Source organism: Macaca fascicularis, chromosome 3 (assembly GCF_037993035.2).
Source record: "Macaca fascicularis isolate 582-1 chromosome 3, T2T-MFA8v1.1".
NCBI lineage: Eukaryota > Metazoa > Chordata > Mammalia > Primates > Cercopithecidae > Macaca > Macaca fascicularis.
In genome coordinates this window covers 196,944,035-196,971,047 of record NC_088377.1, presented here as the reverse complement: position 1 = coordinate 196,971,047, position 27,013 = coordinate 196,944,035, and the positions used below count along the sequence as shown (strand labels likewise).

The 27,013-nt window shown below is 40.0% G+C and overlaps 1 protein-coding gene across 12 annotated transcripts in view; it reads right to left on the bottom strand.

Annotated features, from left to right (window-relative positions):
* The window catches only part of RBM33 (RNA binding motif protein 33), a 134,029-nt gene that overhangs the window by 94,083 nt on the left and 12,933 nt on the right, over window positions 1–27,013 (bottom strand). For all 12 annotated transcript variants that reach the window (XM_045388069.3, XM_074036458.1, XM_005551263.5 and 9 more), the window contains 4 exons: window positions 18,988–19,066; window positions 10,943–10,991; window positions 4,781–4,857; window positions 2,561–2,879 (listed from right to left, as the gene is read on the bottom strand). In XM_045388069.3, the coding sequence (XP_045244004.1) occupies window positions 2,561–2,879; window positions 4,781–4,857; window positions 10,943–10,991; window positions 18,988–19,066 (524 nt within the window). The remainder of the gene's footprint in view (window positions 1–2,560; window positions 2,880–4,780; window positions 4,858–10,942; window positions 10,992–18,987; window positions 19,067–27,013) is intronic.

Genomic DNA, 27,013 nt, shown 5'->3' with positions numbered 1-27,013 from the left:
TTAGAATGGGGGGTTAACAAACCCAAGGGAGAACAAACATCACAGTCATACAAGCCATTTAATAAACTAAAATACCACTGGGGTACACAAAGACACAATCTGCTCATGTGTTCGTTAGTCTAAAGGTGAATAAATCATCGGAGCTTCAGTGACAGCCTCAGAAGACAGAGACAGAGAGGCCCCCCTGCCGAGCAAGATAAGAGTACCTCCCAATTTAATTCTCTGTGTATCTCCTCCTGTCCAAAGAAGCGGCAATTTCAGACCATTCAGACGTCATCATTGTGATCATCATAAAACAAGAAAAGAATGATCACGGCTAGAACACACGTATTAAGATGAACTGACAGTGCTCACAGAGAGACATTGAACTACTACTGCTCAACTGTAAACTTTACAACTCTCCATGAAAACATTAGGACACTTTCAGAATGTCTAAGTTTTTTTTTTTTTTTTTACTTTAAGACTTTAATTCTGAAAAAAAAAATCATTTTAATGTGGGAGAGTACTGTGAGTATTATTAAACTGCCACCTTTTCTTCTTTTCAAAACTTGAATCTTAGACCACAAGATGTTAGATAATTAAGTTGGATTTTATTACAACTGGGGCCTATGTGTAACCTCAAGTTTGACAATGGAATACAAGAGAAGGAAATTCCTCACTTGGAAATTCTCTTTACAACAAACTCTGCAAGAACACCAAAGTGAAAGAGGACTTCTATGTGGCTGTGCACACGCATCCTTCAGGCACCTTCCACGCTATGATCTGTGCCGCCTAGTACTAAGTTCACAGGCAAGGCCAATGTTCATGATACGGTTTAGCAGTATTTGTGTCCGCAGTGCTTGGACATCAGTAAAGACTTGTTGGACTGCTGAACTTACAGGAGGTAGGAACGCAGGACGATTAGCCAATCATCTTATTTTACTGATGAGTAATAGAAATAATAAAACACTCTAGGCAATAACTAGGCACAATTCTAAAAGATCTTGGTTTAATTTTCAAAAAGCATTTGAAATTACAGTGTCTCACTTTAAGGGCATACAAACACACCAGTAAACCAGAAGGCACGTGCCTACACTAGCGAAGGATTACTAGAACAAATTATTACAGGGTTATGGAAATGACAAGTTCCCCATGATGCCTTTTACATGATTCTATTTACCAAAACTACAAACATTTCTCATTACTGTATCTACCAAAGAGCAAATATTAACCAAAAAAAATTAAATCTTAAAACTATTGAGCGCCAGGGACCGTGGCTCATGCCTGTAATCCCAGAACTTTGGGAGGCCGAGGCAGGTGGATAACGTGAGGTCAAGAGTTCGAAATCAGCCTGGCCAACATGGTAAAACCCCATCTCTACTAAAAACACAAAAATCAGCCAGGCGTGGTGGTGGGCGCCTATAATTCCAGCTACTCAGGAGGCTAAGGCAGGAGAACTGTTTGAACCCAGGAAGTAGAGGTCGCAGTGAGTGGTGATCACGCCACTGCACTCCAGCCTAGGCGACAAAGCAAGACTCCGTCTCAAAAAAAAAAAAGAAAACTATTGAGACACCTAAATACAATCATGACTGGAACTAAATATTCTAAGGTTCCACATAAACAATTAATCCTTTTCAAAATTACTCATACACATGACCAAAATTCAGCAACTTCTAAACTATTTTTTTGAAACGAAAGCTTACTCTGAATAAAGATGTAAATACAGAAAAGCAGAGCTACTCCCATTGCAAATGGGCTCTTTAAGGTCCCAATTTTGCATACTCCTGTCACCATCCCAACAGCCCCAATCACTTGGCCCCCATGGTGTTCCCAAAACCCTAAGATTCTACTACAGCTACTGAGATCACATCCTTCTCTCATAAATTTTGTTACATGCTTATTTTAAAAAACAAATCTCTTTTGATGATGAGTCATTAAAAGATGAGAATCTTACACTAGTACATTTTTTCTTTCTTGTTGGTTCAACTTTGAAAAAAAAAAAACAACTACCTACCAAAATAACCTTTCTGAAATAAAAAAATCAGCACAATCTTGCTTCCCGATTATAGATAACGAATTATATGTGACATTTCCTAAACTAACCTCCAATCTCTTTATTCAGGTTTAGACAGTTCTCAGCTACAAAAAGGATGAATGAACAGGACATCAATCACTTTGGAATATTAGCACCTTAAAGATGTCTTTAGCAGGTCAATAATCTTTTCACCTTAGAAGGACTTTATCAGATCTTGTCTAAAGCCTGGATAAAAGCTCTGCATTAAGTACTCCTAACAATTGACAGTGTATCCCCACAACACAAAGCTGTTTTCTTCCTTAGGGTACAATCCTCAAGGTCACGATTCTTTGCAGCCTTCCAGAATGACAAAGGAGCATTACCTCTGGCCAAACAAGCTGTCAACACAAACTTTGTCATAGCTCAGATAAAGAAACTGGCAGACAGTGATAATAAGGTCTAATTTCCCCTCCCTCCCAAGGGAGGTAAATAGATTTCAAATCAGTCTAGAAGCCTATGCATGGGAAGCCAGGTTATCTTTGGCCATACAAAGGAGAAAAGACTCACTGTAAATTCATCTAAAGGTTCATTGATTTCGATGTCTAACACTTCATCGGTGTAAAGTTGCTCCTCCTCTGGCTCCTCCACATATTCTATTTGGTCTTCTGTCAACTCAGCTTCGTGGCCTTCATACTGTCCTTCTTCTGGGTACTCTTGAGTATACAATTCTGATCCATCAGATTTGTGATAAACCAGTTCATCCTCTCCTTGTTCTTGTTCGTACTCAGACTCCTGTTCTCCAGATTGGTCGTTAGTGTTGTCGGACAGTTCAAATGATGTAACCATGCCAGATGTAGCATTCAGACTAATTGTAACACCCTGAGAACTAGAGAGGACAAAAATACAAAAAAAAAAAAAAAAAAAAAAAAAATAGCCAATGAAGAGAGGAGCTCAAAACTAAATCATTATATAAACAGCTGTTACAAAGATTTAAACTATGACTGGTAAAAAGTTATTCCAGTTACTGACAAATGCCCATTAACTCCAACAGTACTCAAAGTGCTATGCAGAGCCGTGCCCTAAGCCCTTAATGCATACAGCAGAGCTAACTGTGCTATATGGAGCTGGCCACAGACTGGCAATGCATATAGCGCCTCTACTTATCATCAGCGGCAGGTTATTTGACCAAAACAATTAAATCAACCACAGATGAAACACATCTGACTGGCAAAAGTCCAAGACTGGAATCAAATAGACTATATTTCATTCTAATTTACAGAATGAAATAGAAACTGCTAAGATTTCAAAGTAAAAACAGGAGTATTATTCTATAAGCAGAAAATCAGAGTTGGAATTTTAAGAGCAATTTTTCTTCTTTACATCTATGATAGAAATTATAAACTCCTGTTTAAGAAAATCAAAATATTAAAAATTTGTGTGAAAATACATTTCAGTGTTTAAATAGATAAATTTATATTAGTCACAAATATCTTTAAAAATTGTTCATAATTTCTAAGTAAAATAACAAAGGTTTTGAAACTGCAAAAAAATCATGTTCCACCTATTAAATCATAACAGTTGCACAAACAATAAGGTGCAAGATAACATTTCCCATGCAAGATGGTGCAGATAAATCTATGTTCACACATAGCACCCAATCCTAACAAAAAATTAATACACCTCTTAGACTTCAAGATACTGTGGCTAAAAAACTTCAATGATGTATTTCTAAAAGGCAATCTAACTCAAAAGATCAAAATATAACAATGATGTCAAAGAATGGAATTGGGAAATTTATCTGACTGGTAGAATAATTTAAAACTTATTTTTACCTATAAAAATTACTTTATGTTAGAAAATGTTACAAATCCATGGCTCAATAATAAATGGCATATATTCATTAATTACATTTATAACCAAGAGCTTGTCTACATTTTCCCGATGTTTCCTCATGAAATTAAAAAAATTATTCCACCTACCAGAGTGTCTCTCTCCTCGTATAATATAGTTTACTATATGTCAACAACAGAAAGATATTCATCGTACCAGTCAACTAGACTCTAAAGTATCACCTCTCAAAGTGTCCAAAATAGTAATTCAGTAAATGATATCAATAAACTGGCTAAAATGAAAACAAATGCAGCAACATCAAACTGCAGAAGAGTTAAGAGTTCTAGGCCACTGCCCTCCACCCAAATAAAGCAATTCTTTAAAAGAGCAGTAGATATCCGTACTAAATGTTCATAACCTGCACTGAACAGAACTCACAAAGATCATTAAATGAAAGACCTACTGATTTTTTCTTTTTGAGACGGAGTTTCACTCTGTCTCCCAGGCTGGAGTGCAGTGGCACGATCTCGGCTCACTGCAACCTCCGCCTCTCAGGATCAAGCAATTCTCCTGCTTCAGCCTCCCGAGTAGCTGGGACTATAGGCGTGTGCCACCGTGCTTGGCTAATTTTTAGTAGAGACAGGATTTCACCATGTTAGCCAGGCTGGTCTCGAACTCCCGACCTCAAGTGATCTGCCCGCCTCAACCCCGCAAAGTGCTGGGATTACAGGCGTGAGCTACAATGCCTGGCCAAGAACTACTGATTTTAAACAGCTGCTCTGTTTACAGAACATCCATATGGCTTCTACAGTTACTACTAGTATTCCATTTAGAATGTAATCATGTGTTAAAGATATAAGGCTACATTATTCAATTACATTCCATTATAATTATAAGTAACAGTTCCTATCAATCTAGTTAAATAAAGAACATTTATAATGAGGTAATATTGAGTACCTGAAATTTTCTTCGTCTTCATTATCACTCTGCAAAAGATCATCATTTAGCTCTTCATCTGACAAATCCGACTGATTCTAATTAAAATAAGAAATATAATGTGTGTCACTTCCATAAAAAGACTTGTTACAAAGTACAAAATTACATTGACTGAATTGTTTCTAGCCTTATATTAAAACGTTTGCCACCCAAAAGGCTTTGTAGTCACCAGAGGACAATCAAGAGATCCCACACAAGGCATGTGGATCCCTCCTGGGCTCAGCTTCAGGTGCCCAGGCAAACTAAATGTAAAAACAGCAAGTATAATGATCACATTTATTCTCACACAAAAGAGAAAAGGTGAGAAGTTCATTGGTGGAGGCTTACAAACAAATAATATCTTCTTATAATACACAAAAAGTAAGATATCCTTAAGGTACTACTAAATTTAATGCTAATATCCAAAACCTAAAGATTTTTTAAATGACATAAAAAGTGTAATTTTAGAAATAAGATTTTAAATAATTGAATCACTAAATTGAAATAAGAGACTATAATAAAACTTTGGTTTTTCCAATACAGATCACATATGAAAACAAATGTTAGCAGCTCAGTTCCCCACTCCTGTTCTTGATGGTACTCCTACCTGTAAGCATAGAGAGCCTAGCTATTCTGTCAAGAGTTCCAGGTTTTGTTAGGTTATATATATTTGAGCATCTTAGGAATAGGTTTGGGGGAGGTGTTATTCACACTTTCACACTACTTATTCACACCACTTCACACTTTCTTCCCTTTTTAAAATTACTTATATGTAGAAATGGTATATATAAATTACTACTCCCTTCACAAAAGACAGTCAAAGCCACACACACACACTGTCATACACACATATTCATTATTAAAAAGTAAAGACAGAAAAATCAACTTGGTTTTCTACTTAAAGGTGAACAAACAAGCAGTCTTTTCCTGGTAGTTACACCTAATAAAAACTTATCTGTATACTTTACTACAGTATTTCTGATAGCCAAAAATAATCAATCTTATTAGTACTTCTTAGTCGCATGGGACTCAACCTCAACACTGACACCACAATAAAATAAAAATAAAATAACACAGGCCACATACTCAGTTTATCTGCAGAAGGGAGAACAGATATGTGTGATAACAAAACAGACTGCTTAACTGACAGAAAATGAAGTTTCTGGCTGGACGCAGTGGCTCACGCCTGTAATCTCAACACTTTGGGAGGCCAAGGTAGGTGGATCACTCAAGGTCAGGAGTTCGAGACCAACCTGGCCAACATGGTGAAACCCTGACTCTACTAAAAGTACAAAAAATTAGCTGGGCATGGTGAGGGGCGCCTGTAGTCCCAGCTACTCAGGAGGCTGAGGCAGGAGAATTGCTTGAAACCGGGAAGTGGAGGTTGCAGTGAGTCACTGCACTCTCTAGCCTGGGCAACAAGAATGAAGCTCCCTCTCAAAAAAAAAGAAAAGAAAAGAAAATGACATTTCCATTAGGTGACCATATAATCTGTCATCCATTTCTGAGATTGAAAGGAGATGCCATTATGAAAGTGAGAGCTATGAGTCAAGCGAACCACAGACAAACCTCAGTTTGGCTGTCCAACTCAGTAAATAAAACTTCAGGAAATCTTTAAAAATTAATAATTCGATGAGAGACAAATTTCATTTGAGAGACTGCTTCTCTGAGCTTTTTAGTAAAACTCTTAGTATCTGTCAAAAATCAATGAGCCAAGAATGCACCAAGCAAACAGAAAGGGAATCTGTGCTGTGTTGCGCCCTCATGGGAGTCGCATCTCCCGTTGAGGATTCAACTTTCCTCTCTGACTTTTAAACCTACTGACAGGCACAGGAGGCAATAAGCACAATATCCGCTTCACGGAAAAAGCTGGAAAGGAGAGCTAGGCTACAGCTTTGAGGCCAAAGCTGATTTCAACACATCCTAAAGAACTGGAGTGAACAGTTTTCTCGTGCTCCAGAGGGTTCTGCTCAGGATGGCCTGCAGGAAAGCAGGGCCACAGATCCCAAGATATGAAGATAAAGTGGCCACAGATGCCAGTGAAATCCTTTCTCCCAATCTTTCCAAACAGGTCATTTCTCCCATGGGGAGAGAAACAAATATGAAAGAGAAAGACTAGTTCTCTCCAATACTCCCAAAAACATAAAACCTACATGGAATAGCCAGAGTTTAAAAACAAGAAGAAAATGGTTCCCAAAACATTCTCCAACACAGACATCTATGAAACGGAGCCACCTCAATGTATCAGGAGAATGTCTGTCCAACACAAGTTGATGAAGGTAAATACAAAAGCTAAAGAAGGAACTGCAAGCTGGCAGCCAACTTCCACCTCACTCTTACCCACTTTCTAAAAGCTCTAGCCTGGTCACATCAGCCTGCTTTATCCTAAATTCGAAACCTTAATTATATACTTAAAACTGAGCCCTAACAACCTTCTTGACATGAATGAACTTGTCCCTGACAGTCTGACCCATGTGCCATCCTCAGAACTATGCACCTGCCTCGTGCTGTCTGTGCCGCAGGAGTCTTTCCAGGCAAAGGCTCCAAATTGTGCATTTCGTGGGGACCCCAGTGGGAGAAAACAATTTTTCAGGCAGCCGGTGTCCTCACCACGTGAACTCCACTCACAGACCCTGCAGTAACTAACTCGCTCTCACTAGAAATCAAATAAATAGAAATTAAGCCAACCAGAAATCATTTTTCATCTATCACACTGAAAAGATTCTTTTTAAAAAGTGGTATCGAACAGGGAATGGAAAAGTGAGGGCAATGCTTATTCCCTGCTGCTAGGAACAGAAGTGGATCAAACATTTCTGGAAAGCAACTTGGCAATACAAGAACCATGAAATGTTTCCACCCTTAGGCCAGAATTCCTCTTTATAGAAACCTCCTAAGAAAAAAATTCCAAAAGCATAGTAAGACTTGTCCATTTAAATATCACCATAATGCCTGAGATTTACATAACATAATTCAGGAGGTAGGGAGTGAGTACATAAACAGGAAGCAAAACAGCCTTTAACTGAAAATTACTGAGGCTGGGCGACTGACACCTGAAAGTAAACGATACCGTTCTCTCTTATTTTGTATATGCTTGAGATTTTCCACAAAAAGGTGTTTTAAAAAAAGTCATAAGCAATGAGCTGGAAACAACCTCAATGTACACAGGACTGACTAGGTATACTGTAGCATCTACAAACGTTGAATATTATGTTGCCATTATAAAATATTTTAAAATAACCCTAATGACAAGGGGGAAATGCCAATGACACAATGTTAAATTAAAAAGAAGTAATGTTTTATATCTGTATTTCAATTTTTTTTTTTTTTGAGACCAAGTCTCACTCTAGCCCAGACTAGAGTGCAGTGGCGTGCAACCGCAGGAGCGCTGCAACCTCCACCTTCCAGGTTCAAGTAAGCCTCTCGAGTAACTGGGACTTCAGGTGCGTGCACCATGCCCGGCTAATTTTTGTATTGTTAGCAGAGACGGGGTTTCACCATGCTGGCCAGGCTGGTCTCCAACTCCTGACCTCAGGTGGTCCACCTGCCTCAGCCTCCCAAAGTGCTGGGATTACAGGCGTGAGCCACCACACCCGGCTTATATTTCGGTCGTATTTAAAAACACATGGGAAAAGAACAAAAGACAGGTGACAAAATGTTAGTCACGACTGTTTACATATTTTTCAGGCTTTCTTTTTTTATATATTTTCAATGCCTTGTTTCCTATAAGGTACAAAGCATTTATTTTATGTTAGGAAAGAATAAAGAGGAAATGAGAGAGACACATCTCCTGTTCCAAAGTAAACACACTTCCAAAATGTCCAAAACAGATGCAACCCTGCCACTGAGATGTCGGAATGCACTGTCACTGGGCTTGCTCCAGTTCCAGCCCAATGTGAGCAACTTACGACAATCAACTCAACTGAGAAAAGTAGGATGACTTTCCCCAGAACAGTCAGCATTACAGTCCAAACCAAATAGTATTTCTCCATCTTTACTGATAACAGTCCTGACCCCAAAGCTTTTATGAGAGGAGGTCACGTGTATTAAAAGGAAATTATTACAGCTTTCTGGAAAGAAACACAGGGCAAACCGTGATATGAGGCTTGCCTAGAGATAGAAATCTAACTTCATGTCAAAGTATTTTACTACATTTAAACCTTTTAACATCTAATTGTTATTCTCCATTAAAGCATCTTAAATACAAAGAAAAAAGTAGCCACTTTAGGTACAAAAATACAAGTGAGAGCACCTCAAAGAGTGTGCAAAATAATTCCCCCATACAGGATAAAAACAGGAGCCTTTTCCCCCAGTGACCATGACCAAGAAGGACTGAGCATCCCACCCCTACTCCAGACATCACACTACAACACAGACCAAACACGAGGCTCTCTCACAAGGCTCTCACGTCAACTGATACGGATGCATTTCCGTTTACTCGTATTGAATCAGGTGGATTTACAACTAAGCACACTAACTCTGTGTTAGAAGTGATGACAGAGCCATCTAAAGGAAGGAAAGTTGGGTGAGGTCAAAGCCAGGCCACCTGCAGGCTGATGATGCAGTAATAACACAGAATGCAAAGTGGCTTTAAAAGAATTCTAAAACACATTCACGCATTAAAGAAAATGCTAATAATGCAATATAGTAAGTTACAAGAAAATGGCAAAACTGGTCACTTTTTTTTTTTTTTTGAGATGAAGTCTCACTCTGTCACCAGGCTGGAGTGCAGTGGTGCAATCTCGGCTCACTGCAGTCTCCACCTCCCAGGTTCAAGCAATTCTCCTGCCTCAGCCTCCCAAACTGCTGGGACCACGCCCAGCAGACTACAGGCATGCACCACCATACCTGGCTAATTTTTGTATTTTTAGTAGAGACAGGGTTTCACCACGTTGGCCAAGATGGTCTCCATCTCTTGACCTCATGATCCACCCGTCTCACCCTCCCAAACTGCTGGGACCACGCCCGGCCTGGTACTTCTAGTAAGAGATCTTAACTGTATCACAAATGAGATTAAAAGGGAAATCTATTAAGATGTGATAAATCAGTCAAAAGATGTGAACTTACCGCACTTCTTGAAATACAGATTTATACCACTAATATTATTGATAAATTTTAACCTAAAAGAATAATAGCTTGAGGCCGGGCGCAGTGGCTCACATCTGTAATCCCAGCACTTTGAGAGGCCAAGGCGGGTGGCTCACAAGGTCAGGAGATCGAGACCATCCTGGCTAACATAGTGAAACCCTGTCTCTACTAAAAATACAAAAAATTAGCCTGGCGTGGTGGCAGGCGCCTGTAGTCCCAGCTACTCGGGAGGTTGAGGCAGGAGAATGGCGTGAACCCAGGAGGCGGGGCTTGCAGTGAGCGGAGATCGTGCCACAGTACTCCAGCCTGGGCAACAAAGCGAGACTCTGTCTCAAAAAAACAAAAAAATTAAGCCTAAACTATCTTGATAATGAGAACAGGAAGTGTTTTTAAACAGTTAATAAAATTTTAAAAATGTAGTATTTCACTTTCTTGCTTTACATTTCTACTTTTACATGTTTTATAATGTTCGAAATATACTGGTAGGGTTCTGTGTGTGTGTGTATATATATTTCGTAAACTGAATTACAGTGTATATATACATATATATACTGTGTATATATATACACACCCACAATATATATAAATAGATACACAAAATTTTTACTTCATCAAAAAGATTTAGAAAAACCTACATTAGGTTTTAGACTTCTATTTATTTTAATGTTTATTATATTTGAGTATGTTTACCTTTAAACTTATCTCTGAATGCCTCCAAAAAGTGACATCCAGAACAAGTATGCAAAATATTAACCTCCAAATGTTACCTTCTGTTATGGCAAGGCACAACTTTATGTTAACGCTGTCATAATCCAGTAACTGCTAGAATGCCTTGGACAAAGTAGGAACTAATCTTCAAGGATTTATTTCTTGAGTTATAGTTACCAGAGAATTTACTAATAAACAGTCAATTCCTTGTGCACTTAAAAAATAATTCAGTTTACAAAATTTTTATCTATACCCAACTTTCCAGTAATGAAACCCATGTATAGTGATTACTGCTATATGTTAAGTACAATTAAATGACTATTATTTCATCTCGGGACACAAACTTCTTACCTTTTTGCCAGATAGTAAATCTTCTCCAAGTAAATCATCTTCAAGTTCACTTGGGAGAAAAAAAGAGACATGTCAATGATCATTCCCATTAAGACTTGCAAGTCTGTAGGTCACTTGGGAATTTACCAAGAACTCTACAGCTCAGGTACCTTTTTTTTTTTTTTTTTTTTTTTTTTTTGAGACAAAGCCTCAACCCAGTCGCCCAGGATGGAGTACAATGGTGCGATCTCGGCTGACTGTAACCTCTGCCTCCCAGGTTCAAGCAATTCTCCTGCCTCAGCCTCCCAAGTAGCTGGGATTACAGGCATGCGCCATCATGCCCAGCTAATTTTTTGTATCTTTAGTAGAGACGAGGTTTCACCATGTTGGTGAGACTGGTCTCAAACTTTGGACCTCATGATCCGCCTGCCTTGGCCTCCCAAAATGCTGGGATTACAGGCGTGAGCCACCACTCCCGGCCAGCTCGGATACCTTTACATTAAGTTTGCTATACTTTCCTTTTTCTTTATTAATAATAAAAATGTATTTTCGAATGCACAGAGAACATTTTACCTTTTAAGTATGGGGAGGCTTTGCTATAAGTAGTGCCTCACTATACTTCTCATCTTAGTTTTGCACCTTAATACGGGATTTTAATCTCTTGGGCCTGTTGAATAATCAGTAAAAGCAGAAACTGGAATATAGTAAGTCATATCTAAGCTTTCTCCTATCTTTAAAAACCTTAATGAAGAAGGAAAAGATACACAATATAATTAATTAGGAAGATCAAAACCAAAACCACTAGAGACAGTTTGACATTCATCAAACCAACAGAAAGCGAAAAAAATAAATTTTAAAACCGAATGAGAACATAAAATCAAATCACAGTAACTAAGGGAATTAGCTTTGTATAACATGGATGTCCTATCAGTGATTTGCAATTTTTTCCAGCATACTTCTGTTTTAAATGATTAGAAGCAGGCTTTCTCCCTATTTCTACAATTAAAACAGAAACCCTGAGCAAATAAAAAAGCTGAAAACATTTTCCACTGCATTTATTAGAAACAAGATGTTTTTAGTTGATAAAAATGGCTACCACTGGATTATGTTTTTAATTCTGGGGAAACCAATCTCTTGGAAGCAAGTATCACTAAAAGCCAACATAGAGAAATGTACAAAGAGGAAATACAATTAGATGGACTTTAGTTCTAGGTGCAAATACTCATGGCGATTTAACTGCATCAATATTCTTATTAGAATTGCCACTTTATTTTTTAAGGGGGCTCTGGTTACAAAATTCTATAGGTTTTGAGAAATCAGCAAAACCATGATTTTATCCAAAAAATCATGTTTATTTTTAGCATGCCACTCTGCAGAATACTATAATCTCCAGGAATCCATATATGGAGTTGTAATGAAATGCATGTTTCTATATAATGCCTTTCGGAACTAAAAACAACCTGACAAATCATTTAATTCATGCACTAAAGACTTCGTTATTTTAAGTTATCCTCCAAAAAGTCCTATAACCTCATTTTACAAATAAAGAAAATAAGGACAAGACATGAAATAACCTGCCTAAAGTCACACAGCAGTGACAGATGCAGGACAAGAACAGCCCTTGAAAAGCAATCTTTCACAGACTCCTATACGATGGTTATACAAAAATAACATACAGCTTCTTTCAACATTTTAAAACCACTATCATCTATCAAATACAATTTTGTATCTTCAGTGTTCCAACTACCCTCCAGAGGCAGGGAGAAAACAATGCTGTCTAGTCAATAATATTTACAATAACCCCATTTGAAATTTGATTCCAGATAACCAAAAACACACAAGCACCTCTTTGAAGACAGGCACTGATCTATATCATCACCTTAAGTAACTAAAAATGGAATGTGATGCCAGTTTCCCAGGGCAAACTGACAAAATCATAAAAACAGGTGTTAGTAATTATACAAGCAAAGATCTAGAAAGTATGCCTTTTGCTGACAAGCACACAGAAATAAATCAACCTTTAATAACTACTTAATTTTTCTAAACAAAAACATTTTTAAAAAGTAAGTTTATCAACTATAAAATAAGCAGAGAAAATGAAGACCAGTACTTGTTTCATGACGAGTGAGAAACAGGATGGGAGACAGTGGGACTCAGTACAGAACAACAGCAAGTATAAACAGCAGCCCCAGCAAGCCACAGCATCTGCTCAGCACACTTCTGTGCCAGGCACCACTTGACAAGTTCCACATACACGAGCTTTTCATTGACATAATAACCCTCTCAGGTAGACACTTACACTGTTGCCATTTTTTAAATGTGAAAACAGAAACACTAAGATGCTAATTTGCCCAAGGTCACCCAGCTAGGAAGTGGTGACACCAGTGAGAGAATCCAAGTCCTAACTACTATGCACACACCCCACAGAAACTACATGTACTTTTCTTCTTGTCATTGTAAAGCTGGACCCTCACAAAGGATGTATATATAAGGAATAATGTATTACATATGTAAAACTACATCCACTCTTGCCAAAAACAACAATGAACTAATGGAAATGACTGGTCTCCATCTGGCAGTTTCAAAGGGGCGAGCAGTCACTCTGGCTGGCAGTAGCAGTAAGTGTTCTAGGAAATCAAACAAACACTGGGCTGAAGAGGCTTCCTGTGTTCAATTCTAGAGCTCCCTAAAGATTCCACCAGTAATCACTACTTGAGTATGAACAACCTTTCCAGCAGACATTTCTTATTAAAGCTTATAGACAATGAGCTCTTTGAAAGCAAGTATATTTTTACTTAGAAACAGAAGTTATCCTCAAAGACGTTTTTCAGGAAACAAGTATTTGTTGTTAATCACTGGGCTCCAGCCTTTCAAAACCAGAAGTGAACTTGACCACTGTACATGGGGCTGTAGTCTCTGGGTCCTCCCCACTCTAGTCTGCTCTCCGTCTTACCTGTCTGCTCTGTGCCTGGATTGTGTCCTCCAGGAGCAGCTGGCACAGCCTGTCCTAACCTCTGGCTTCCAGATGGAATCGCCCATTGGGAGGCACCAACATAATGTCACCAAGTAGGAGGAGAAAGATGGGCCCCTCCCTTCTCACCTGAAGGGATAGAGACTATAGTATCCCTCCCCGAACAGCCTTCACTTCCCACAAGGCCGGGGTAGGAACTGGTACTCCCTGGATGGAAGTGAACTCATTAGTTCTTTAACCCTGCCCTGTAAATAGACCCTTCATTAAATTTCTTCAGTTAAAACTTTTTGGGCCGGGCGTGGTAGCTCACGCCCGTAATCTCGTATTCTCAACACTTTGGGAGGCTGAGGCGATTGGATCACCTGAGGCCAGGAGAGTTCAAGACCAGCCTGGCCAACACGGCGAAATCCCTTCTCTACTAAAAATATAAAAATTAGCCAGGCACAGTAGCACATGCCTGTAATCCCAGCTACTCGGGAGACTGAGGCATGAGAATCGCTTGAACCTGGGAGGTAGAGGTTGCAGTGAGCTGATATCGCACCACTGCACTCCAGAGCAGACTCTGTCTCAAAAAAACAAACAAAAACAACTTTTTGAGTGTGCCATCTCTTTCTTACCTGGGCACGAGACATTCTTTAAAAAAAAAAACAAAAAAACACAATTTCAGGTGTTGGTTCAGCAATGACATCATATTCTTCCAACCACCACCACCAGCACAGCACGGCAGAAAAACTTACCGTAGTAATTCCTGACCCACTCTGCTCAACTTCGAAGTGTCTCTCTCTGTGTCATGCAGCACACAGGGAGGCTGTCTTATGCTTAAAACATCAAAAAAGAAATACATGTGGCAGAATCTTCATAGATGCAAACATGTCATTGAAGACAATAAAAAAAGGAAAAGTTTCGGCCGGGCGCGGTGGCTCAAGCCTGTAATCCCAGCACTTTGGGAGGCCGAGACGGGCGGATCACGAGGTCAGGAGATCGAGACCATCCTGGCTAACACGGTGAAACCCCGTCTCTACTAAAAACATAAAAAAAACTAGCCGGGTGAGGTGGCGGGCGCCTGTAGTCCCAGCTACTCGGGAGGCTGAGGCAGGAGAATGGCGTGAACCCGGGAGGCGGAGCTTGCAGTGAGCTGAGATCCGGCCACTGCACTCCAGCCTGGGCGGCAGAGGGAGACTCCGTCTCAGAAAAAAAAAAGGAAGAGTTGGTTCACAAACAACACTGAGACAACTACTATTCATAATAAGGTAAACAATAAAAACTAGAACTGTCTCACACCATGACCAAAACAAGTTTCATCATAGCAGAAAGCAAGACAGCTGCCAAAGACGTCTAAAGTCATGTCAAATGGACACAGGAGCTAACCTGAAGAAATTCCAATTCAGCAAATATCAGGCAATGTAACCACCAATAAAGATACTAAACTACAATGGATTCAACACAACCCAACATTTAAATCTATGATTTCAAAATGATTCAAAAACAAAACTCATCCCTGCAAGATGCTAGGGCTGACTTCTGAGTTTGAAACGTGGTAAACAACAGGAAAGACTCAATCACCCTGTCTTTTCTAAGTAATCTCTAGCTCAGAAGAACCAACTGGTTTACAGTACTATTAGGTACTATAATAGTGTACTAGTACCATAGGTAACAGGAAAAGGGGAGGTATCACCACGTGCCCCCAAGTAGCTTCCGATGAGGAACGAAGCAATACTTACTATACTGCCACACCCCGGCCCCTCCCCCAAGTTCAAACCTGAATCCCATCCACTTCGAGTTCTATTAACTCACATAAAACACCAGCAGTTAAAGGGCACGCTAAAAACACCTCAGGGAGTGCAATCAGCAAAAGGAAAATTCTAGAAGACACACTACCCTGTTTCTTCAACAAAAAATTGCATGGAACTAAAATAAGATTGGGGAGAACCTGTATATGAAACAACACTTGAAAGACAACCATCAATGACCATGTGGGCCCAATTCAACCACAAAAAAGCACACAGACACATATCCAAACTGGGAAAGTAACAGTATACTCATACATACATTTAAAATAAGTGTGTATACATATGTATGGAGATATACACATGTGCGTCTACATACATATACATAGACACACACACAAATATAAGAGAATCGGAAATTTACACACTAAGATATTTACATAATAAGGAATTTTTTAAGATACAATAACTATTGTGGCTGTATTTGTAAATCCTTTATTTTTTAGAAAAATATATTCTGGAAATTTTGAGGGGGTTGCAGAGTATGGTTAAGAGATTGGCTACATGCTGATAACTGGTGAAACTGGAGAATGGTGCACTGGGTTCATTGTACTAGTCTGTTTTCACATATGCTTGAACTTGTTAGTAACTTAAAAATCAATCAATTTAATCAATTTCAGGCAGACTGTGTATCTATTTAAAAAAAAAATTAACTATCATAGACACATGCAGGAGATACCCAGAATACAAGTTAGGGAAGAATTTCTTAAGGACAAAAAGCACAAACCAATTTCCTGCGCCTCCTGAAGTGGGCACTCAGGAGACCGCACATCACCTACCCTTGACCACAAGGCACAGCCTACAGTCAGTCACGACGGAACACCAACAAACCCAAAATAAATGGCCTGTCAACGTCATAAAAGACAGGCTACAAAATTCTTCCACATTAAGAAACAATGAAAGAAAAATGCTATGTATGATCCTGCATTGAATCTTGAACCAGAACAAAAAATTCTTTTGGGGGGTATAAAGGAAATTATTGAGACAACTGAAAACATTCTGAATAACCACTGTAGAATAAAAAATTAAAACTGGGTAGGGCACACTAGCTCACGCCAATTCCAGCACTCTGGGAGGCCAAGGTAGGAGTATTACTGACAAAAATCTGAATAACCACTGTAGAACAAAAAATAGAACTAGGCAGAGTGTGCTAGAACAAAAAAATAGAACTAGGCAGGTCATGCCTGTAACCCCAGCATTCTGGGAGGCCAAGGCAGGAGCATCACTTGAGCCCAGGAGTTCCTGCTTGCTATGATCACGCCACTACACTCCACCTGCGTGACAGAGAAACACCCTGTCCCCAAAATAACAACAACAACAAACCTCACATATATAGAACTGGATGTTTGATAAACTTCCTGACTTTAAAAATTATACCATATTTATATAAGTGAAAGTTCCTGTTTTGGGGAAAATACATGCTAAACAATACTGAAGCATTCGGAAGTGGCATGACGCCTGCAACCTACTGTCAAATAGTACAGGAAAGAAAATTTTACATATACAGTATATCCATGTATGTAAAGAATTAAAATAACAACATCAGTTGACAAAAAGCACCTCATGAGTGTAAGAGAAGGTTAAGTGGGAGTTTCTGTATTATTCTTACAACTTTCTTGGAAGTCTGAAAAGAGTTTCCAAATACATTTCTTTCATGTTTTAATAAAAAGAATAAAAAACTATAAGGAAAAATATTATACACTTGACTGTATTCTTTTCAAAAATCTAGTTAAAGACTATTTTTTAAGGAAAGACATGCCACAGACTGGGAGGAGATATCTATAAACAATAAAAATAAATTTCCAGTAAGTATAATATAAACAGTCCCTAAAATCAATAAGCAAAAGACAATCCAAAAGAAAAACAAACAGATATGAACACACCATTCAAAGAGGAACTCCAAATAATGAGTAAGCTACTAAAAGACCCACTTAATATTTTATTCAGCTCACCATCACAGTTTTTTAGTCAAAACTAGCTTTAGTACTTACTAGTAAGACCATTTCTTTTCTAGGAAACACTTCATTTTTAAGCACTATTTGATTTTTAGAATGCATGCTGGCTGATTTTGTGCGTCAGCTTGACTGGGACAAGAGGTGTCCAGCTACCTAACAAAACATTATTTCTGTGAAAGTCCATGAGGGTGCTTCCAGAGCTGATTAGTGATGAATCCATAGACTGAGTAAAGAAATCCATCCTCACCAATGTGGGCAGACATTACCCAAAAAGTTGGAGTTGGGCAAATTCACCCTTTTCTTGAGCCATCGTCTGCCCTCAGACATGGCTGCTCCTGGTTCTCAGGCCTCCAGGCTCAGACAGGGACTTCCATCACTGGCTCCCCTGGTTCACAGGCCACTGGGCCCAGACTGGAAATACACCACTCTACAGACCGTGTAACTTCTCAGTCTCCATAATCACACGAGCCAGTCCTTCATAATGAATCTTTCTGTATATATTCTTTTGGTTCTGCTGCTCTGGAGAATACTAATACACTGCATGAGTCACTGAAGAGCAATCAGCTTTATGTGGACTGTAAGGGCCTCATAGTTCTCAAGGTAGATTATTCTATAAAACTTCTAGATGTGACACTGCCGTTTTCAAATTGACTGCAGCTTCAAAGTAATTGTTACATTTTCTCAACACAGTATTTAAGATGTTAAAAAAGTTATAAATAACAACCAACATTTCTCAGCCCCAGCACCCAGATTAAGCCCACACTGTGTTTCTCCCAGAACACACCTCTAACCTCTATTATAACTCCTTGCCAGAGGTGACCACTCTATCAAACTACCATCTGTCATTACTGTGGATTTTTAAACTGTGTTTGTGTGTATTCCTAAACAGGTCATTTTCATCCATTCCTAAACAGGTACCTTCATCTTCACTGGTAACCAGGAACATGAAAATTAAAATTAGTGAAATACCATCTACACATATTAGAATGGAAAAAACATTAAAGTGTAGCCAGATATTCAGTACAAAGTAGAGCTTGAGGAACTCTGGCACAAGGCCACTCCAGTAATGGCTCTGGGTGTCCACAGTCAGTATCATCACTGTACAAAAACAAAGAAAAAGGACAGAAGACCTATGATCTGTTGGCAGCCCTCCATACAACACAGGCCTGGAACAGGAGCCCACGTCAGCCTTCTGCATGGAGAAGCTTCACTTTAGCCCAGGAGGGACAGCCCCACTCAAGAGAGAGCACCAGGTAGTCAAGGTGCCGTGTTCAGTAAAGACCCCTCGGGAGCCAAGGGTTAGAATGACAGAGATCGGCACGGGCAGTCAGGTGAAGCACAGGGGGCACGTACCTGTCCCAGTCCTCATCAGCAGCTCTTCTTCTCCACGACCGTTCCGCGCCAGGCTTATCAAACTGGTCAAAGTCATCATCTATGAGAACAGTCCATTGAAGTCAGTTTTACTAAGTTAAAATAGATACAATGCAAATAATTCAAACACTAAAACAACTTTTTTAAAGATTCCTGACTTGACATTTCAAATTACAAAAGTTTCATATATAACTGTCATAAACACTTTAGCCATTTTCAATAATGAAACATCTTAAAAAACACAAAGCTATCCAAGAAAACCAATTCACTGAATATTGTTGGACATGAAAAATCACTAATAGGTTTTCCAAAAAAAAACCACAAATGTTATTAAAGTGTTTTTTTTTTTTAATAAAATGGGTTTTGAGTGTTTTTTTACTGCGTAAAAAAAATGTGATGTGCTAAAAAGTTGGAGACTTTTACAATACTTTTTGTAATTGTCACACTTTTCCAAATCATGGAAAGCTAAGATTCCACTTAAGCAAAACAGAGATTATGCAGGACGTGCTAAGCAACGAAAGTATAAGCACACACCTAATTCCAGGTTTTCTAGTAGCTACATTTATAAAAGGTAAAGAGAAATAGATGAAACTTTAACAGGCCATATTTTAACAATACATTTTATTTCACATAGTATATCCAAAATATTATCACAGTACGTATGGCCAGGTGTGGTGGCTCATGCCTGTAATCCCAGCACTTTGGGAGGCTGAGGCGGATGGATCACTTGAGGTCAGGAGTTTGAGACCAGCCTGTCCAACACAGCAAAACTCCATCTCTACTAAAAAAATACAAAAAAAAAAAAAAAATTAGCCAGGCATGGAGGTGCACGTCTGTAGTCCCAGCTATCCCAGCTACTTGGGAGGCTGAGGCACGAGAATCACTTGAACCAGGAGGCAAAAGTTGCAGTGAGCCGAGATCGCACCACTGCACTCCAGCCTGGGTGACAGAGGGAGATTCTGTCTCCATAAAAAAAGTGTGTATATAAATATACATGTAAATATATATATATATAAAAAAATACATAAATAAAATCATAGTGTGTAATCAATACAGAAAATATTAACAGCATATTTTACATTTTTTCCATACTAAATGCGCATTTTGCACACACAGCACATCTCACATCTCAGTGTGAACAAGCCACATTCCAAGTGCTTGGTGCCACGTGTGACAAGTGGCTACTGAAATGGACAGTGAAGAAAGAGCAATGAAGAGCAGAGCCCTTTAGAGGCCTGTTTCTTTTTCTGTAAAAATGAAGCTATTGTCTACTTCATAAATTTGCTGGAACATTAAATTTGACAATGTATTTTAAAATACAAGAACTGACAAATGGGTGGCACCTGACAAAGTTATTTTTATTCCTAGTAAACAAAGAATTGAAATTAAAGGTTTTCATCTCAGACATACACACAAGCAAAGAAATTGGAGAGACAGCAGCACACAGATCTGTCTCCCCAGAAAGAGTCTACCCTAGGGGTAGGTGGTTGGGGTAGGGAGGGCCAGATGATATAAAGCCTCAGACTTTTCCCAGCCTGGAGCTGGAAATCAACCAAGTTCTACCGAAGTAATATATCTACTCTTACCAAACACTACTGATATAGTTTGAATATACGTCCCTGCCAAATCTCATGTTGAACTGTAATCCCCAGTGTTGGAGGTGGGGCCTGGTGGGAGGCATTTGGGTCCTGGGGGCAGATTCGGCATGGCTTGCTGCTGTCCTCACCATAGCCAGTGAGCTCTCTGGAGATTTGGTTGTTGTACAGTGTGGCACCCCTCCCTACCTCCGCTCACTCTCTTGCTCCTTCTTTTGCCACGTAAGGTAAGTGCCTGCTCCTGCTTGGCCTTCCACCATGAGTAAAAGCTCCCTGAGGCCTCCCCACAAACTGAGCAGGCACTGACGCCACACCTGTACAGCCTACAGAACCATAAGCCAATTAAACTTCTCTTCTTTACGAATTACCCAGTCTCCAGTATTTCTTTATAGCCCTGTGAGAATGGCCTAATACAACTAACTACCAAACAGAACGAGGGCTTTAACATAAAAAAAAAAAAAAAAAAAAAAGAAGCAGAAAGAAAAGAAAATCCAAGAATTAAAGACATTAAAGAATTAGTAGCCTCAAGAAGTTCCACTTCCAACATGACAGAACGAGGAACTCCATGGGTCCTCTCTCTGTGAGCCTGGTGAAAACTGTTTTATATAATAACCACTTAGAGTCTCTAAGAATAATTCTAAAGACATACAACAAATGAAAAGACACTTATTCCACAAATCTACCAAAAATTTGCCAAGAATGGAAGCAAGAATTAATGGGTTTTAAACCAGGACCCACCCCTCTTCATCCTCGAAACGGTAACGCTAAGATTCCACTCGAGACCAGTGCAACCAAGAACACAGGACACCCTCCCTCCCCACTCAGCTCCCAGCTGGAGGACAAGGACCTCCGCATTTCACATCCCACCCCCACCTACCCGTTGCTGAGGGCTGAGTTCTGGGTGAGTGTGAGCAAGAGGGATGGGCTCCTTTCTTCCACTCAGGTCCCATTCATGGGACAGACACTGCTGGGCCCAGAGAACCCCTGCCCTGGGTCAAGGACTGGGGGTCCCACACCAAGAAAGTCAAGTTGAGGAGACCTGGGGCTGCTGCCTTCCCCCAGTTCCCAGGCACTCAGCTCCTAAGGCAAGGGTATCACCCAAAGACTGCTACACCACTGTCCACAGCCACAGCACAAGTGCTGTGGCTCAGGGAGGTGGGGGGTGAGGAAGCAGACATTTAGAACCAGAGTGCTCCAAAACTCTCCAAAGAAACTGACTTCAAGTCAAACAGTGCTCCTAGCAACAGTGAGGGAGAGTTCTGGTGAGAGCTAATTGGGAAGAGAGTGGTAAAAGCAGCTGGAAATATGGCCAGAATGTAGATGAGCTGCTGTGCTGGAGAGAAATGGGGACACAGACAGGTGAGCAGGGCCTCTGCTTGGGTCAGAACAAATCTCAAACACTAACATGGACACTATCCATTCAAAGGAGCCTGAATGTGATGGGCTCAATTTATAAAGCAATTTATGCCCCAGAGCATTACAGAAAGTGTACTCAGAGAGAGACAATAAAAGCCATGACAACCATCCCAGGGTAACTGTGCATGCCCAAGGCTGTGGTCACTGCAGAGCAACATCAAAAGCTTCCAGGGAGGGGTGAACACTTCATTAAAATACCCCAGCCAATCAACAAAGGAATAAAGAAGCAAATAACAGTAATAAGCCCAGGTGTGGGAAAACAGGGAGACCAGCACCCAGAGTTGCTACGACGTATTATCTAAAATGCCCAGACTTCAACAAAAAATTACAAGATATGGAAGAAACAAGAAAGTATAACCTATAATCCAACGACAACAAAAAGCAGGCAACATAAACTCCATGTGAGAGGACCAGGCGTCAGATTTCACAGAAAAAGATCTGTAAGTAGCCATTATAAATATGTTCAAAGAATTAAATGAAACCACGATCAAAAAACCAAAAGAAAACATGATGACAGTGTCAGGTCAAATAAAGAATATGAATAAAGAGGCCAGGCGCAGTGGCTCACACCTGTAATCCCAGTACTTTGGGAGGCCAAGGCAGGTGGATCACTTGAGGTCAGGAGTTCAAGACCAGCCTGGCCAACATGACAAAACTCCATCTCTACTAAAAATACAAAAATTAGCCAGATGTACTGGCACACACCTGTAATCCCAGCTACTCGGGAGGCTGAGGCAAGAGAATTGCTTGAACCCAAGAGGCAGAGGTTGCAATGAGCTGAGACCACACCACTGCACTCCAGCCTGGGCCACAGAGCAAGACTCTGTCTTAAAAAAAAAAAAAAAAAAAAAAAAACCCTTTGGGAGGCCAAGGCAGGGGGATCACGAGGTCAAGAGATCAAGACCATGCTGGCCAACACGATGAAACCTGTCTCTACTAAAAATACAAAAATTAGGTGGGTGTGGTGATGTGTGCCTGTAATCCCAGCTACTCGGGAGGCTGAGGCGGGAGAATGGCTTGAACCGGGGAGGTGGAGATTGCAGTGAGCGGAGATTGCACCACTGCATTCCAGCTGGCGACAAAGTGAGACTCCGTTTCAAAAAAAAAAAAACATACACACACACACACAGAGACACAGGAAGAGACAGAAATTATTTTTAAAAACCAAATAGAAATTCTGAAATTGAAAAATAACTGAAATGAATTCATTAGAGGGGCTCAGTAGATGTGAACTGGCAGAAGAATTAGTAAACTTGAAAACAGATCAACAGAGATGACATAATCCAAAGAACAGAAATCAGAAAATGAAAACTGAACCCAGCCTCAAAGAAATGTGGGGCCATTAGGAGGCACAACAATATATGTGTAATGGGAGCACCAGAAGGAGAGGACAGACAGGAGTAGGAAAAAATACTCAAAGAAATAATGGCTGACCACTTCCAAAATGTACTGGAAAATATCTACACATCCAGAAGGCTTGACAAACTCAAACGATAATAAACTCAGAGATTCACAAACACACGCAACATAGTCAAAATGTTTCAAAGCCAAAGACACAGGAAAAAAACCTTGAGAGCACCAAAACAAAAATGACTCATCACCTACAACGGAACTGCAATAGTTGTTTCTCCGTCAAAACGGAAGTAGCCAGAGGCTACTTAGCTAGATGACCTATTCAAAGTGCTCAAAGAAAGAGACCTAAATCCACCAACACGATCTTTCAAAAATTAAGGTGAAATAAAGACATTCACACATGAACAAAACAGGAAGAAATTTGTTTATAGCAGAATTGCTTCTAACTGTTGAATTGTGTCCCCCCGAAAAAATACACGCTTAAGTCTTACCACTCCTTCTGCCACCTGTGAATGTGATTTTATTTAGAAACAAGGCAAAGCATAATGACTCATGCCTGTAATCCCAAAACTTAGGGAGGCCAAGGTAGTCGCTTGAGGCCAGGAGTTCAAGACCAGCCTGGGCAATATATCCAGATCCTATCTCTACAAAAAAACTTTAAAAATTAGTTGGGTGTGGTGGTGTACACCTGCAGTCTCAGCCATTCAGGAGGTTGCAGTGGGAGGACTGCTTGAGCCCAGGAGGCAGAGGGTATAGTCAGCTATGACTGACTCACTATAGTCTAGCCTGGGCAAAAGAGCAAGCCCCTGTCTCTAAAACTTAAAAAGCTATTTACAGGCGTAATCAAGTTAGGATGAGATCACACTGGATATTAAAGAGGGCACTAAATTCAATGATGACTGATATCTACATAAGGAAACAGAGATTTGGGTACAAACAGACACACACAGAGGAGAAAGGTCATGTGAAGCCAAAGACTTGAGTTATGCTGCCATAAGCCAAGGAATGCAGGAAGCCACCAAAAGCTGGAAGAGGCAAAGGATTCTCCCCTAGAGGCTTCACCGGGAGTGTGGCCCTGCTGGTACATTAATATGGACTTCTGGTCTCCTGACCTGTGAATAAATTTCTGTTGTTTTAATATATCCAGTGTGTGGTATACTTAGATGTACAGATTCTATCTTTTATCTATATATTTGTTTATGAATTTGGCAATTTTAAGCCATTATTTCCTCAAATTTTTTTTCTGTCAATTTCTTGCTCTTGTGGGTCTCCTATGTGTATATAAGTACACTTGGTGGTGTCCCATAGGTCTTTTAGACTCTGTTCATTTTTACGTATTATCATTCTGCTCTTCCAACGGGATCATCTCAATTGACCTTCAAGTTTGCTGATTCTTCTGCTTGCTCAAATCTGCTATTGATCCTCTCTAAAGAGCTTACTTTAGCTACTGTACTTTTGAGTTCTAGAAGTTGTTTCCTTCTAATAATTTCTTTATTAATATTCTCTACTTCTTCATATATCACTCTCCAGATTTCCTTTAGTTTTTTGGTTCACAGTTTCCTAAAGCACTTTAAGCGTATTTAAGAAGGTTAAAGCATCTGTCTAGTAAATCCAATGTCTGGGTATCCTTGTGGGTGGTTTCTATTTCTTTTTTTTTGAGACGGAGTCTCGCTCTGTCGCCCAGGCTGGAGTGCAGTGGCCGGATCTCAGCTCACTGCAAACTCCGCCTCCCGGGTTTACGCCATTCTCCTGCCTCAGCCTCCCGAGTAGCTGGGACTACAGGCGCCCGCCACCTCGCCCGGCTAGTTTTTTGTATTTTTAGTAGAGATGGGGTTTCACCGGGTTAGCCAGGATGGTCTCGATCTCCTGACCTCGTGATTTGCCCGTCTCGGCCTCCCAAAGTGCTGGGATTACAGGCTTGAGCCACCGCGCCCGGCCTCTATTTCTTTTTCTCCTATGAATGTGCCATACTTTCAGGCTTCTTTGTATACAATGTAATATTTTATTTACTATTTACTATTTAAAACTGGATATTTTGTACATTGCAATGTAGTAACTCTAGAAACCAGATTCTTCCCCAGAGTTGCTGCTGTTACACAATGAAGGTTGCTGTCCATCTGTTTAATGGCTTTTTAAAACTACTATTTATTATATTCCTTCTTAAGTGTGGTCACTGAAGTCTCTCTTCTGTTATCTCCCTAATCAACTAGTGACCTGGCAGATTTCCTTAAATGCCTGCATCCAATAAAAAGGAAAAATGAACAAAGCCGAAAGAGAAACTGCTTCAGCGGAGGGGGATGAAAATAACAGAGAGAACCTCTGTACCAGCTCATCAGTGATGAAAACCAATGTTAGGTTCCAAAGTTCCAAAACGGTTGCTCCCAACAGTTCTTGCCAGGTCAATACTTGTTCCACTGGAAGGACCGGCATCTGGCATTTCCCACTTGACTATCTTCTGTCACATCACAGACTGGCAGAGTGGATTAAAAACAAACAAACAGCCAGGTGCGGTGGCTCTCGCCTATAATCCCAGCACTTTGGGAGGCCAACGCCGGTGGATCACGAGGTCAGGAGTTTGAGACCAACCTGACCAAGATGGTGAAACCCCGTCTCTACTAAAAATATAAAAATTAGCCAGGCTTGGTGGCGCGTGCCTATAAACCCAGCTACTCAGGAGGTTGAGGCAGGAGAATCGCTTGAACCCGGGAGGCAGAGGTTGCAGTGGGCTGAGATCACACCACTGCACTCCAGCCTGGGCAACAGAGTGAGACTCCGTCTCAAAAAAAAAATCCAACTATATGCTGCCTATTAGAGACTCACTTTAGACCCAAAGACACTAATAAATTGAAAGTGAAATGATGGGAAAAGATATTTCATGCAAATAGTAACCAAAAGGCAACTGGCAGTTACACTAGTATCAGATAAAATAGATTTTTAAATTCAAAATTGTTTCAAAAAGAAAGAATACTGTATACCAACCAAAGGGTCAATTCATCAAGATATAACAATTATAAACATATATGCACTGAAACAGAACACCAAAATTCATGTAGCAAATGCTGACAAAAATGAAGGGAGAAAGAGACTGCTCTACATTAATACTTATCGAGAATTCAACACCCTACTCTCAACCAATATGAAATCCAGGTAAAAGATTAATAAGGATACAGAGGACTCAAATACTATAAATCAATTAGAACTAACAAATACAGGGTACTTGGACCAATAAGTGCAAAATATACATTATTTTTAAATGTACAGGATGCACTGTCCCTGATACATGTTAGGCCAAAAAATAGTTCTAATCAATTTAAAAACATCAAAAGTCATGCTTCATGAAAACAAGGAGCATTCTCTATCCATGAAAACATAACCAAAGTCCCAATATTTTATAAGCTAAAAATTTGGCTTGTGGCTTTTTTCTCATTAAGACACAGCGAAGGAAATAGTACTTAATCACAATCATCCATGGCAGCCATTGCTAATTAATTAGAGCATCTACTGGGTACAGTGGCTGGAGCCTGTTGCCCTAGCTACTTCGGAGCCTGAGAAGGGAGGACTGCTTGAGGTCAGAAATTTGAAGCTGTAGTGTGCCATGCTCATGCCTGTGCATGGCCACTGCACTCCAGCCTGGCCAAAATAGT